This window comes from Tachysurus fulvidraco, chromosome 7 (assembly GCF_022655615.1).
Source record: "Tachysurus fulvidraco isolate hzauxx_2018 chromosome 7, HZAU_PFXX_2.0, whole genome shotgun sequence".
NCBI classification, from domain to species: Eukaryota; Metazoa; Chordata; class Actinopteri; order Siluriformes; family Bagridae; genus Tachysurus; species Tachysurus fulvidraco.
The window spans coordinates 29,922,052-29,938,980 of NC_062524.1; the positions used below are offsets into that span (position 1 = coordinate 29,922,052).

General features: G+C 41.7%; 1 protein-coding gene across 1 annotated transcript; it reads left to right on the forward strand.

Annotated features, from left to right (window-relative positions):
- Nucleotides 1-9,871: 9,871 nt before the first annotated feature.
- On the forward strand, nucleotides 9,872-14,599 carry LOC125145261 (mucin-22-like; the record flags this gene model as incomplete). Its single annotated transcript, XM_047816691.1, has 9 exons — nucleotides 9,872-10,135; nucleotides 10,486-10,547; nucleotides 10,648-10,799; nucleotides 10,891-11,502; nucleotides 12,184-12,197; nucleotides 12,600-13,295; nucleotides 13,635-13,696; nucleotides 13,799-13,947; nucleotides 14,062-14,599. Coding segments are annotated over 9 exons (2,103 nt in total), but the record flags the coding sequence as incomplete, so codon positions are not given.
- Between the last annotated feature and the right edge of the window lie 2,330 nt (nucleotides 14,600-16,929).

The following is a 16,929-nucleotide window of genomic DNA, read 5'->3' on the forward strand; positions in this document are numbered from 1 at the left end:
ACCCATAACGGTATAAATGGTAGCATTCTGTCAATAGGTTAGACATACTGGTCATGTACGATTCTTCTATCGTCTTTTTATGAATACTTTGAAAATAAGCACATTTTCCATGCCATGGGGCAAGTGTCTGCATTTGAACATTTATATGTCTCTGTATATGACTCATTTGTTAATTTTAACCATATCCAGGTCTAATAGTGACTAAAACAAAATGCCTGTGTAAATGAGATCATTGTTTATATCTGTTATTTTTTCAGCTTGAAGCATATTACAGAGTAATCTTCACAAACTTTATCAGGGCAATCATTCATGGTTTCAGGTAAAAACTAATATATGAAAATCTTGCTCTGAATGTATTGTTCTCTTTACTTTTGATGATCCAGAACTTGATCCTGTTTTTAACTGTGGTTGTGTTTTAGCAATGGTTCAATTGTGACAAATTCCAGCCTTGAATTTAGTGACAACGGCACCATCCCAACTGATTCTACAATAGAATCCATCCTCGTTAATTCAACTACCAACTCAAGCTTGAATATTGTTCCAGATTCTATAAGTGTCAGCCAGGTTCTTGGTCAGTATAAACTTTTAATGATATTGCATTTAATAAATGATCAGTACAAGTGATGTATATTCTAACTGCAATTTTACGTCAAACTCAACAGTGAACAACACACCTACAACCACCAGCACACCTACCACAATCTCTCCAGCAAACACAACTACAGCAAACACAACTTCAGAAAACACAACTTCACCCATCACAACTTCAGAAAACACAACTTCACCTGCCACAACTTCTGAAAACACAACTCCACCTGCCACAACTTCAGAAAACACAACTCCACCTGCCACAACTTCAGCCACCACAACTTCAGAAAACACAACTTCACCTGCCACAACTTCAGAAAACACAACTACAGCAAACACAACTTCAGCCACCACAACTTCAGAAAATACAACTTCACCTGCCACAACTTCAGAAAACACAACTTCACCCATCACAACTTCAGAAAATACAACTTCACCCACCACAACTTCAGAAAACACAACTTCACCCATCACAACTTCAGAAAATACAACTTCACCAATAACAACTTCAGAAAACACAACTTCACCCATCACAACTTCAGAAAACACAACTCCACCTGCCACAACTTCTGAAAACACAACTCCACCTGCCACAACTTCAGAAAACACAACTCCACCTGCCACAACTTCAGCCACCACAACTTCACCTGCCACAACTTCAGCCACCACAACTTCAGCAAACACAACTTCAGCCACCACAACTTCAGAAAATACAACTTCACCTGCCACAACTTCAGAAAACACAACTACAGCAAACACAACTTCAGCCACCACAACTTCAGAAAATACAACTTCACCTGCCACAACTTCAGAAAACACAACTTCACCCATCACAACTTCAGAAAATACAACTTCACCCACCACAACTTCAGAAAACACAACTTCACCCATCACAACTTCAGAAAATACAACTTCACCAATAACAACTTCAGAAAACACAACTTCACCCATCACAACTTCAGAAAACACAACTCCACCTTCCACAACTTCAGCCACCACAACTTCAGAAAACACAACTTCACCTGCCACAACTTCTGAAAACACAACTCCATCTGCCACAACTTCAGAAAACACAACTCCACCTGCCACAACTTCAGCCACCACAACTTCAGAAAACACAACTTCACCTGCCACAACTTCAGAAAACACAACTAAAGCAAACACAACTTCAGCAAACACAACTTCAGGAAACACAATCCCAAACACGTCCACAAATGACTCAAACACAGCTCCAGTAGCTGCAGTATACAGCTTGGTCTTTAGAGTCAACGAACCTTTTGTTTCAGCGCTGGCCTATAAGAACTCTCCAGAGTTTTTAGCTAAATCTGAATTCATCCGTAAGCAGGTATGTTTTCTTGATAGTGAAAAGTAAAAGTTTGAAAACAAAATTATTATCTTGACATCTAAATATTTCTACTGTTATTGAACATAATGTGAAGAACCCATAATGGTATAAATGGTAGCATTCTGTCAATAGGTTAGACATACTGGTCATGTACGATTCTTCTATCGTCTTTTTATGAATACTTTGAAAATAAGCACATTTTCCATGCCATGGGGCAAGTGTCTGCATTTGAACATTTATATGTCTCTGTATATGACTCATTTGTTAATTTTAACCATATCCAGGTCTAATAGTGACTAAAACAAAATGCCTGTGTAAATGAGATCATTGTTTATATCTGTTATTTTTTCAGCTTGAAGCATATTACAGAGCAATCTTCACAAACTTTATCAGGGCAATCATTCATGGTTTCAGGTAAAAACTAATATATGAAAATCTTGCTCTGAATGTATTTTTCTCTTTACTTTTGATGATCCAGAACTTGATCCTGTTTTTAACTGTGGTTGTGTTTTAGCAATGGTTCAATTGTGACAAATTCCAGCCTTGAATTTAGTGACAACGGCACCATGCCAACTGAATCTACAATAGAATCCATCCTCGTTAATTCAACTACCAACTCAAGCTTGAATATTGTTCCAGATTCTATAAGTGTCAGCCAGGTTCTTGGTCAGTATAAACTTTTAATGATATTGCATTTAATAAATGATCAGTACAAGTGATGTATATTCTAACTGCAATTTTACGTCAAACTCAACAGTGAACAACACACCTGCAACCACCAGCACACCTACCACAATCTCTCCAGCAAACACAACTACAGCAAACACAACTTCAGAAAACACAACTTCACCTGCCACAACTTCAGAAAACACAACTCCACCTGCCACAACTTCAGAAAACACAACTCCACCTGCCACAACTTCAGCCACCACAACTTCACCTGCCACAACTTCAGAAAACACAACTACAGCAAACACAACTTCAGCCACCACAACTTCAGAAAATACAACTTCACCTGCCACAACTTCAGAAAACACAACTACAGCAAACACAACTTCAGCCACCACAACTTCAGAAAATACAACTTCACCTGCCACAACTTCAGAAAACACAACTTCACCCATCACAACTTCAGAAAATACAACTTCACCCACCACAACTTCAGAAAACACAACTTCACCCATCACAACTTCAGAAAATACAACTTCACCAATAACAACTTCAGAAAACACAACTTCACCCATCACAACTTCAGAAAACACAACTCCACCTTCCACAACTTCAGCCACCACAACTTCAGAAAACACAACTTCACCTGCCACAACTTCTGAAAACACAACTCCATCTGCCACAACTTCAGAAAACACAACTCCACCTGCCACAACTTCAGCCACCACAACTTCAGAAAACACAACTTCACCTGCCACAACTTCAGAAAACACAACTAAAGCAAACACAACTTCAGCAAACACAACTTCAGGAAACACAATCCCAAACACGTCCACAAATGACTCAAACACAGCTCCAGTAGCTGCAGTATACAGCTTGGTCTTTAGAGTCAACGAACCTTTTGTTTCAGCGCTGGCCTATAAGAACTCTCCAGAGTTTTTAGCTAAATCTGAATTCATCCGTAAGCAGGTATGTTTTCTTGATAGTGAAAAGTAAAAGTTTGAAAACAAAATTATTATCTTGACATCTAAATATTTCTACTGTTATTGAACATAATGTGAAGAACCCATAATGGTATAAATGGTAGCATTCTGTCAATAGGTTAGACATACTGGTCATGTACGATTCTTCTATCGTCTTTTTATGAATACTTTGAAAATAAGCACATTTTCCATGCCATGGGGCAAGTGTCTGCATTTGAACATTTATATGCCTCTGTATATGACTCATTTGTTAATTTTAACCATATCCAGGTCTAATAGTGACTAAAACAAAATGCCTGTGTAAATGAGATCATTGTTTATATCTGTTATTTTTTCAGCTTGAAGCATATTACAGAGCAATCTTCACAAACTTTATCAGGGCAATCATTCATGGTTTCAGGTAAAAACTAATATATGAAAATCTTGCTCTGAATGTATTTTTCTCTTTACTTTTGATGATCCAGAACTTGATCCTGTTTTTAACTGTGGTTGTGTTTTAGCAATGGTTCAATTGTGACAAATTCCAGCCTTGAATTTAGTGACAACGGCACCATGCCAACTGAATCTACAATAGAATCCATCCTCGTTAATTCAACTACCAACTCAAGCTTGAATATTGTTCCAGATTCTATAAGTGTCAGCCAGGTTCTTGGTCAGTATAAACTTTTAATGATATTGCATTTAATAAATGATCAGTACAAGTGATGTATATTCTAACTGCAATTTTACGTCAAACTCAACAGTGAACAACACACCTGCAACCACCAGCACACCTACCACAATCTCTCCAGCAAACACAACTACAGCAAACACAACTTCAGAAAACACAACTTCACCTGCCACAACTTCAGAAAACACAACTCCACCTGCCACAACTTCAGAAAACACAACTCCACCTGCCACAACTTCAGCCACCACAACTTCACCTGCCACAACTTCAGAAAACACAACTACAGCAAACACAACTTCAGCCACCACAACTTCAGAAAATACAACTTCACCTGCCACAACTTCAGAAAACACAACTACAGCAAACACAACTTCAGCCACCACAACTTCAGAAAATACAACTTCACCTGCCACAACTTCAGAAAACACAACTTCACCCATCACAACTTCAGAAAATACAACTTCACCCACCACAACTTCAGAAAACACAACTTCACCCATCACAACTTCAGAAAATACAACTTCACCAATAACAACTTCAGAAAACACAACTTCACCCATCACAACTTCAGAAAACACAACTCCACCTTCCACAACTTCAGCCACCACAACTTCAGAAAACACAACTTCACCTGCCACAACTTCTGAAAACACAACTCCATCTGCCACAACTTCAGAAAACACAACTCCACCTGCCACAACTTCAGCCACCACAACTTCAGAAAACACAACTTCACCTGCCACAACTTCAGAAAACACAACTAAAGCAAACACAACTTCAGCAAACACAACTTCAGGAAACACAATCCCAAACACGTCCACAAATGACTCAAACACAGCTCCAGTAGCTGCAGTATACAGCTTGGTCTTTAGAGTCAACGAACCTTTTGTTTCAGCGCTGGCCTATAAGAACTCTCCAGAGTTTTTAGCTAAATCTGAATTCATCCGTAAGCAGGTATGTTTTCTTGATAGTGAAAAGTAAAAGTTTGAAAACAAAATTATTATCTTGACATCTAAATATTTCTACTGTTATTGAACATAATGTGAAGAACCCATAATGGTATAAATGGTAGCATTCTGTCAATAGGTTAGACATACTGGTCATGTACGATTCTTCTATCGTCTTTTTATGAATACTTTGAAAATAAGCACATTTTCCATGCCATGGGGCAAGTGTCTGCATTTGAACATTTATATGTCTCTGTATATGACTCATTTGTTAATTTTAACCATATCCAGGTCTAATAGTGACTAAAACAAAATGCCTGTGTAAATGAGATCATTGTTTATATCTGTTATTTTTTCAGCTTGAAGCATATTACAGAGCAATCTTCACAAACTTTATCAGGGCAATCATTCATGGTTTCAGGTAAAAACTAATATATGAAAATCTTGCTCTGAATGTATTTTTCTCTTTACTTTTGATGATCCAGAACTTGATCCTGTTTTTAACTGTGGTTGTGTTTTAGCAATGGTTCAATTGTGACAAATTCCAGCCTTGAATTTAGTGACAACGGCACCATGCCAACTGAATCTACAATAGAATCCATCCTCGTTAATTCAACTACCAACTCAAGCTTGAATATTGTTCCAGATTCTATAAGTGTCAGCCAGGTTCTTGGTCAGTATAAACTTTTAATGATATTGCATTTAATAAATGATCAGTACAAGTGATGTATATTCTAACTGCAATTTTACGTCAAACTCAACAGTGAACAACACACCTGCAACCACCAGCACACCTACCACAATCTCTCCAGCAAACACAACTACAGCAAACACAACTTCAGAAAACACAACTTCACCTGCCACAACTTCAGAAAACACAACTCCACCTGCCACAACTTCAGAAAACACAACTCCACCTGCCACAACTTCAGCCACCACAACTTCACCTGCCACAACTTCAGAAAACACAACTACAGCAAACACAACTTCAGCCACCACAACTTCAGAAAATACAACTTCACCTGCCACAACTTCAGAAAACACAACTACAGCAAACACAACTTCAGCCACCACAACTTCAGAAAATACAACTTCACCTGCCACAACTTCAGAAAACACAACTTCACCCATCACAACTTCAGAAAATACAACTTCACCCACCACAACTTCAGAAAACACAACTTCACCCATCACAACTTCAGAAAATACAACTTCACCAATAACAACTTCAGAAAACACAACTTCACCCATCACAACTTCAGAAAACACAACTCCACCTTACACAACTTCAGCCACCACAACTTCAGAAAACACAACTTCACCTGCCACAACTTCTGAAAACACAACTCCATCTGCCACAACTTCAGAAAACACAACTCCACCTGCCACAACTTCAGCCACCACAACTTCAGAAAACACAACTTCACCTGCCACAACTTCTGAAAACACAACTCCATCTGCCACAACTTCAGAAAACACAACTCCACCTGCCACAACTTCAGCCACCACAACTTCAGAAAACACAACTTCACCTGCCACAACTTCAGAAAACACAACTAAAGCAAACACAACTTCAGCAAACACAACTTCAGGAAACACAATCCCAAACACGTCCACAAATGACTCAAACACAGCTCCAGTAGCTGCAGTATACAGCTTGGTCTTTAGAGTCAACGAACCTTTTGTTTCAGCGCTGGCCTATAAGAACTCTCCAGAGTTTTTAGCTAAATCTGAATTCATCCGTAAGCAGGTATGTTTTCTTGATAGTGAAAAGTAAAAGTTTGAAAACAAAATTATTATCTTGACATCTAAATATTTCTACTGTTATTGAACATAATGTGAAGAACCCATAATGGTATAAATGGTAGCATTCTGTCAATAGGTTAGACATACTGGTCATGTACGATTCTTCTATCGTCTTTTTATGAATACTTTGAAAATAAGCACATTTTCCATGCCATGGGGCAAGTGTCTGCATTTGAACATTTATATGTCTCTGTATATGACTCATTTGTTAATTTTAACCATATCCAGGTCTAATAGTGACTAAAACAAAATGCCTGTGTAAATGAGATCATTGTTTATATCTGTTATTTTTTCAGCTTGAAGCATATTACAGAGCAATCTTCACAAACTTTATCAGGGCAATCATTCATGGTTTCAGGTAAAAACTAATATATGAAAATCTTGCTCTGAATGTATTTTTCTCTTTACTTTTGATGATCCAGAACTTGATCCTGTTTTTAACTGTGGTTGTGTTTTAGCAATGGTTCAATTGTGACAAATTCCAGCCTTGAATTTAGTGACAACGGCACCATGCCAACTGAATCTACAATAGAATCCATCCTCGTTAATTCAACTACCAACTCAAGCTTGAATATTGTTCCAGATTCTATAAGTGTCAGCCAGGTTCTTGGTCAGTATAAACTTTTAATGATATTGCATTTAATAAATGATCAGTACAAGTGATGTATATTCTAACTGCAATTTTACGTCAAACTCAACAGTGAACAACACACCTGCAACCACCAGCACACCTACCACAATCTCTCCAGCAAACACAACTACAGCAAACACAACTTCAGAAAACACAACTTCACCTGCCACAACTTCAGAAAACACAACTTCACCTACCACAACTTCAGAAAACACAACTTCACCCATCACAACTTCAGAAAATACAACTTCACCAATAACAACTTCAGAAAATACAACTTCACCCATCACAACTACAGCAAACACAACTTCACCCACCACAACTTTAGAAAACACAACTTCACCCATTACAACTTTAGAAAACACAACTTCACCCATTACAACTTCAGAAAACACAACTTCACCTGCCACAACTTCAGAAAACACAACTCCACTTGCCACAACTTCAGCCACCACAACTTCAGAAAACACAACTTCACCAATAACAACTTCAGAAAATACAACTTCACCCATCACAACTACAGCAAACACAACTTCACCCACCACAACTTTAGAAAACACAACTTCACCCATTACAACTTTAGAAAACACAACTTCACCCATTACAACTTTAGAAAACACAACTTCACCCATTACAACTTCAGCAAACACAACTTCACCTGCCACAACTTCAGAAAACACAACTTCACCCATTACAACTTCAGAAAACACAACTTCACCTACCACAACTTCAGAAAACACAACTTCACCCATCACAACTTCAGAAAATACAACTTCACCAATAACAACTTCAGAAAATACAACTTCACCCATCACAACTACAGCAAACACAACTTCACCCACCACAACTTTAGAAAACACAACTTCACCCATTACAACTTTAGAAAACACAACTTCACCCATTACAACTTCAGAAAACACAACTTCACCTGCCACAACTTCAGAAAACACAACTCCACTTGCCACAACTTCAGCCACCACAACTTCAGAAAACACAACTTCACCCATTACAACTTCAGAAAATACAACTTCACCCACCACAACTTCAGAAAACACAACTCCACCTGCCACAACTTCAGAAAACACAACTCCACCTGCCACAACTTCAGCCACCACTACTTCAGAAAACACAACTTCACCTGCCACAACTTCAGAAAACAAAACTTCACCTGCCACAACTTCAGAAAACACAACTTCACCCATCACAACTTCAGAAAATACAACTTCACCCACCACAACTTCAGAAAACACAACTACAGCAAACACAACTTCATCCACCGAAACATCAGCAAACACAACTTCACCCACCACAACTTCAGAAAACACAACTACAGCAAACACAACTTCATCCACCACAACTTCAGAAAACACAACTCCACCTGCCACAACATCAGCCACCACAACTCTAGAAAACACAACTTCACCTGCCACAACTTCAGAAAACACAACTTCACCCATCACAACTTCAGAAAATACAACTTCACCCATCACAACTACAGCAAACACAACTTCACCCACCACAACTTCAGAAAATACAACTTCACCCATCACAACATCAGCAAACACAACTTCACCCACCACAACTTCAGAAAACACAACTACAGCAAACACAACTTCATCCACCACAACTTCAGAAAACACAACTCCACCTGCCACAACATCAGCCACCACAACTCTAGAAAACACAACTTCACCTGCCACAACTTCAGAAAACACAACTTCACCCATCACAACTTCAGAAAATACAACTTCACCCATCACAACTACAGCAAACACAACTTCACCCATCACAACTTCAGAAAACACAACTACAGCAAACACAACTTCATCCACCACAACTTCAGAAAACACAACTCCACCTGCCACAACATCAGCCACCACAACTCTAGAAAACACAACTTCACCTGCCACAACTTCAGAAAACACAACTTCACCCATCACAACTTCAGAAAATACAACTTCACCCATCACAACTACAGCAAACACAACTTCACCCACCACAACTTCAGAAAACACAACTTCACCCATCACAACTTCAGAAAATACAACTTCACCCATCACAACTACAGCAAACACAACTTCACCCATCACAACTTCAGCAAACACAACTTCAGCAAACACAACTCCACCTGCCACAACTTCAGAAAACACAACTTCACCTGCCACAACTTCAGAAAACACAACTTCACCCATCACAACTTCAGAAAATACAACTTCACCCACCACAACTTCAGAAAACACAACTCCACCTGCCACAACTTCAGAAAACACAACTTCACCTGCCACAACTTCAGCCACCACAACTACAGCAAACACAACTTCAGCAAACACAACTTCAGGAAACACAATCCCAAACACGTCCACAAATGCCTCAAACACAGCTCCAGTAGCTGCAGTATACAGCTTGGTCTTTAGCGTCAACGAACCCTTTGTTTCAGCGCTGGCCAATAAGAACTCTCCAGAGTTTTTAGCTAAATCTGAATTCATCCGTAAGCAGGTATGTTTTCTTGACAGTGAAAAGTAAAAGTTTCAAAGCAAAATTATTATCTTGACATCTAAGTATTTCTACTGTTATTGAACATAATGTGAAGAACCCATAACGGTATAAATGGTAGCATTCTGTCAATAGTTTATACATACTGGTCATGTACGATTCTTCTGTCATCTTTATATGAATACTTTGAAAATAAGCACATTTCCCATGGCATGGGGCAAGTGTCTGCATTTGAACAATTATATGTCTCTGTATATGACTCACTTGTTAATTTTAACCATATCCAGGTCTAATAGTGACTAAAACAAAATGCCTGTGTAAATGAGATCATTGTTTATATCTTATTTTTTCAGCTTGAAGCATATTACAGAGCAATCTTCACAAACTTTATCAGGGCAATCATTCATGGTTTCAGGTAAAAAGTATTATATGAAAATCTTGCTCTGAATGTATTTTTCTCTTTACTTTTGATGATCCAGAACTTGATCCTGTTTTTAACTGTGGTTGTGTTTTAGCAATGGTTCAATTGTGACAAACTCCAGCCTTGAATTTAGTGACAACGGCACAATCCCAACTAAATCTACAATAGAATCCATCCTCGTTAATTCAACTACCAACTCAAGCTTGAATATTGTTCCAGATTCTATAAGTGTCAGCCAGGTTCTTGGTCAGTATAAACTTTTAATGATATTGCATTTAATAAATTATCAGAATGAGTGATGTATATTCTAACTGCAATTTTACGTCAAACTCAACAGTGAACAACACACCTACAAACACCAGCACACCTACCACCATCTCTCCAGCAAACACAACTTCACCCATCACAACTTCAGAAAACACAACTTCATCCACCACAACTTCAGCATACACAACTACAGCAAACACAACTTCATCCACCACAACTTCAGCAAACACGACTTCAGCAAACACAACTTCATCCACCACAACTTCAGCAAACACAACTACTGCAAACACAACTTCACCCACCACAACTACAGCAAACACAACTACAGCTAATACAACTTCATCCACAACAGCTTCAGCAAACACAACTACACCCACCACAACTTCAGAAAACACAACTACAGCAAACACAACTTCATCCACCACAACTACAGCAAACACAACTACAGCAAACACAACTTCATCCACCACAACTTCAGCAAACACAACTTCAGCAAACACAACTTCACCTACCACAACTACAGCAAACATAACTACAGCTAATACAATGTCATCCACCACAGCTTCAGCAAACACAACCACAGCAAACACAACTTTACCCACCACAACTACAGCAAACACAACTTCATCAACCACAACTTCAGCAAACACAACTATAGCAAACACAACTTCACCCACCACAACTACAGCAAACACAACTTCACCCACCACAACTTCAGCAAACACAACTTCATCCACCACAACTTCAGCAAACACAACTACAGCAAACACAACTTCATCCACTACAACTACAGCAAACACAACTTCACCCACCACAACTACAGCAAACACAACTACAGCAAACACAACTTCATCCACTACAACTTCAGCAAACACAACTACAGCAAACACAACTTCACCTACCACAACTACAGCAAACACAACTACAGCAAACACAACTTCACCCACCACAACTTCAGCAAACACAACTACAGCAAACACAACTTCATCCACCACAACTTCAGCAAACACAACTACAGCAAACACAACTTCATCCACTACAACTACAGCAAACACAACTTCACCCACCACAACTACAGCAAACACAACTTCATCAACCACAAATTTAGCAAACACAACTACAGCAAACACAACTTCATCCACCACAACTTCAGCAAACACAACTTCACCTACCACAACTACAGCAAACACAACTACAGCAAACACAACTTCACCCACCACAACTTCAGCAAACACAACTTCATCCACCACAACTTCAGCAAACACAACTACAGCAAACACAACTTCATCCACTACAACTACAGCAAACACAACTTCACCCACCACAACTACAGCAAACACAACTTCATCAACCACAAATTTAGCAAACACAACTACAGCAAACACAACTTCATCCACCACAACTTCAGCAAACACAACTACAGCAAACACAACTTCATCCACCACAACTTCAGCAAACACAACTACAGCAAACACTGCTTCAGCAAACACAACTTCAGCATACGAAACTACAGCAAACACAACTTCAGCAAACACAACTTCACCTACCACAACTACAGCAAACACAACTTCACCCACCACAACTACAGCAAACACAACTTCATCCACCACAGCTTCAGCAAACACAACTACAGCTAACACAACTTCACCCACCACAACTACAGCAAACACAACTTCACCCACCACAACTACAGCAAACACAACTTCACCCACCACAACTTCACCCACCACAACTACAGCAAACACAACTACAGCAAACACAACTTCACCCACCACAACTACAGCAAACACAACTTCATCCACCACAACTTCAGCAAACACAACTACAGCAAACACAACTTCATCCACCACAACTTCAGCAAACACAACTACAGCAAACACAACTTCTTCCACCACAACTTCAGCAAACACAACTACAGCAAACACAACTACAGCAAACACAACTTCACCCACCACAACTACAGCAAACACAACTACAGCAAACACAACTTCACCCACCACAACTACAGCAAACACAACTACAGCAAACACAACTTCACCCACCACAACTACAGCAAACACAACTTCATCCACCACAGCTTCAGCAAACACAACTACAGCTAACACAACTTCACCCACCACAACTACAGCAACCACAACTTCATCCACCATAACTTCAGCAAACACAACTTCATCCACCACAACTTCAGCAAACACAACTACAGCAAACACAACTACACCTACCACACCTACAGCAAACACAACTTCTTCCACCACAACTTCAGCAAACACAACTTCACCTACCACAACTTCAGCAAACACAACTTCAACCACCAGCGCAACTACAACCATCTCTACAACAATCATACCTACAACACCACAAAATGCAACTGCTATTTTCAACTTGACCTTCAGCATAAATGAAACCTTTGATCCGGCACTGGCCAATACCAGCTCCTCACAGTTTGCAAAAAAATCTACATATATCCGTAATCAGGTAAGTTTTATTGATCATGCTTCCATTTACAATTTAATAGATTTTGACTCTTGAACAATTTTGGTGCCATATTAGAAAACCTGAAAAACACATAAAGGCTCAAATGTTGGCTCTCGTTAGAAGGGATATAGTAAGTCTAGTCTTTGCACTTTTCTCATTTAGTTCTGTTTTATTATTGTTCATGTCATGGGGCATGTATGAATTTAAACATTATTATGTATTAATATATTAATGATTCACTGCCTTTAACTCACTGGGTACTAAATGTGACAGACTAGTTTATCAGTGTGTTTGATACGGCTGCTGATACTCAACTGATTCAATTCTAATTTCTTTCAGGTTGAACCATTGTACAAGAAAGAATTTAAAAACTTCATTCTCATGCAAATTATAAAGTTTAGGTGAGAAAGAAAATATGGTTCTGAATATTTATTTCTCCTTTTTTTATTTGTTGATTTATGGTTCTTTGTTTAACTTCTATCTCTATGTTTGTTCTCTTTCAGGAATGGTTCTACTATTACAGAAAGTAACCTTTATATGGATTCTAGTGCCCCAAATGTTACTCTAACCCAAGTGAAAGACATCTTTCTCAGTGGACTCACAAACTTCAACTTTTCGGTTATTCCAGACTCCATCACAGTCAATCAGATTGGTCAGTATAGACTTACAGATATTACTGTTACTTATTAATTTGTGCTTATTAATTAAATAATTTATATTTATATTTATATGCATTTAATTGTACACACTTGTTTATATTTTGCAGGTAATTCAGTTCCACCCGTGATTGCCAGCTCAGTCTCCATGATGTGGATGTCTCTTCTAACACTTCTCTTTTCATTGGCCTTGCACGTCTAGCTCTAGAACCTAGCAGAAAATATACACAAATTACCTATATGTATTCATATATTTAATAATTCATAAGATAGAGGGAATACAAGGAAATATTTAATTCATGTAAACAAAAATATCTTTACATACTGATATTCTGAATTGTTGAAATGGGAGACTAAATGAGAGTTTTGATTAGCCTGAATAATTCTCCACATTCCAACAGTCCCACAATGATTCCTTTCACTTATATTTACTATATATTATATACTATATATTTCCTTTCATTTATATTTATTATATTCACTTATCTACTTTAACTTTTTTGTAATAATTGTGTAGTTAAAAGTATAATTAATATTGTACTATACTGTGCATTATATTTTCTTAAGACTGGAAAGAAGATAAATTGACATATTGCTAATGATTTATTTATGAATATAAACAATGTTTTAAAAGAACATATCAGATAATCAGTGCTTCTGATCAATTTTTTGCTAAGGTTTTCACACACACACATGCACACACACACGCATGCACACACTCGCATGCACACACCCGCATACTGTACACACATGCATACACACACGCATGCACACACGCATCTCAGATTCTAGCAAGTAATTAATATTAATAGTAATTAATATTAATTTAATATTACTTACGTAGCATCACACATGTCAGACACACTATACATGTGTCACGAAGTGACACGGTGAGACAAAGCGGGTGAGGATCCAAACGCAGTTTAAGGTTTTTAATACACAAAACACAAACAAACAGGCAGGCAACGCGGAACAAACAGGAAACGGGAACACGGATTCAAAACAGAGACAGACAATCACAAAACAGAGACACCAATCACAAAACAGAGACAGACAAGGACTAAGACAAAACACCTGGGGAAGAGAATGAATGTAATTAGTGTCCATGGTAACAGATAGGTGGGCGGGGTCAACAATTAACATCAGGGAGAGACGGCAGACAGAAACAAGGCGAAAACACAGACAGACACATTACAGAGCCCCCCCCCCCCCCCCCTACGAGCGGCTTCCAGACGCTCCCAAGTCCACAAAACCCAGTTCAGGCGGGTGGAGCGAAGGCGCAACCATGGGGGGTGGGGGGCCCGGGTTCGTGTAGTGGTGGCGCCCGCCGAGCAGGAGGCCGGGGTGGCGCCGGCCGAGCCGGAGGCCGGGGCGGTGCCGGCAGAGCCGGAGGCCGGGGCGGCAAAGGCAGAGCCGGAGGCCGGGGCGGCGCCGGCAGAGCCGGAGGCCGGGGCGGCGCCGGCAGAGCAGGAGGCCGGGGCGGCGCCGGCAGAGCAGGAGGCCGGGGCGGCGCCGGCAGAGCAGGAGGCCAGGGCGGCGCCGGCAGAGCAGGAGGCCAGGGCGGCGCCGGCAGAGCAGGAGGCCAGGGCGGCGCCGGCAGAGCAGGAGGCCAGGGTGGTGCCGGAGGAGGAGCCAGAGACCAGAGCAGGACCAGAGACCAGGGTGGTGATGGAGGCGGAGCCAGAGACCAGAGCAGGACCGGCGACCAGGGTGGTGCTGGAGGCAGAGCCAGAGACCAGAGCAGGACCGGGGACCAGGGTGGTGCTGGAGGCGGAGCCAGAGACCAGAGCAGGACCGGGGACCAGGGTGGTGCTGGAGGCGGCGCCAGAGACCAGAACGGAGTTGGCAGCAAGGGTGGTGCTTTGGGCCTATGAACAGGGACAGGAGGTAGAAGGGCTGGCAAGTCCAGCGAAGCAAAACACAGGAAAACAGAAACATGCATAGGTTCAGGCCAGGCAGAGAGTTCAGGTAGTTTGGGTGTCGTGATGTCGACCGCGTTCTCTGACTCAGTCATTTCAGTCGACCCGGCTGAGTCGGCTGGTTCCGTCAGCTCGGCCGGTTCCTTCGACCCGGTCGGTTCCGTCGACCCGGTCGGTCCGGCAGGTTCCGTCGACCCGGTCGGTTCCGGCGACCCGGCTGGTTCCGTTAGCTCGGCCGGTTCCTTCGACCCGGTCGATTCCCTCGACCCGGTCGGTTCGGCAGGTTCCATCGACCCGGTCGGTTCCGTAGGTTTCATTGACCCGGTCGGTTCGGCAGGTTCCGTCGACCCGGCAGGTTCCGTCGACCCGGTCGGTTCGGCAGGTTCCATCGACCCGGTCGGTTCGGCAGGTTCCGTCGACCCGGTCGGTTCCGTCGACCCGGTCGGTTCCGTCGACCCGGTCGGTTCGGCAGGTTCCGTCGACCCGGCAGGTTCCGTCGACCCGGTCAGTTCGGCAGGTTCCGTCGACCCGGCAGGTTCCGTCGACCCGGTCGGTTCGGCAGGTTCCGTCGACCCGGCAGGTTCCGTCGACCCGGTCGGTTCGGCAGGTTCCGTCGACCCGGCAGGTTCCGTCGACCCGGTCGGTTCGGCAGGTTCCGTCGACCCGGCAGGTTCCGTCGACCCGGTCGGTTCGGCAGGTTCCGTCGACCCGGTCGGCTCGGCAGGTTCGGCAGGTTCCATCGACCTGGTCGGTTCGGCAGGTTCCGTCGACCCGGTCGGTTCCGTCGACCCGGTCGGTTCGGCAGGTTCCATCGACCCGGTCGGTTCGGCAGGTTCCATCGACCCGGACAGTTCGGCAGGTTCCTTCGACCCGGTCGGTTCCGTCGACCCGGACGGTTCTGCAGGTTCCTTCGACCCGGTCGGTTCCGTCGACCCGGTCGGTCCGGTCGGTCCGGCAGGTTCCGTCGACCCGGCCGGTTCCGGCGACCCGGCTGGTTCCGGCAACCCGGCTGGTCCAGCTAGCGGCTTAGGGATGCCGGCCGCCCGAGCCGACCTCATC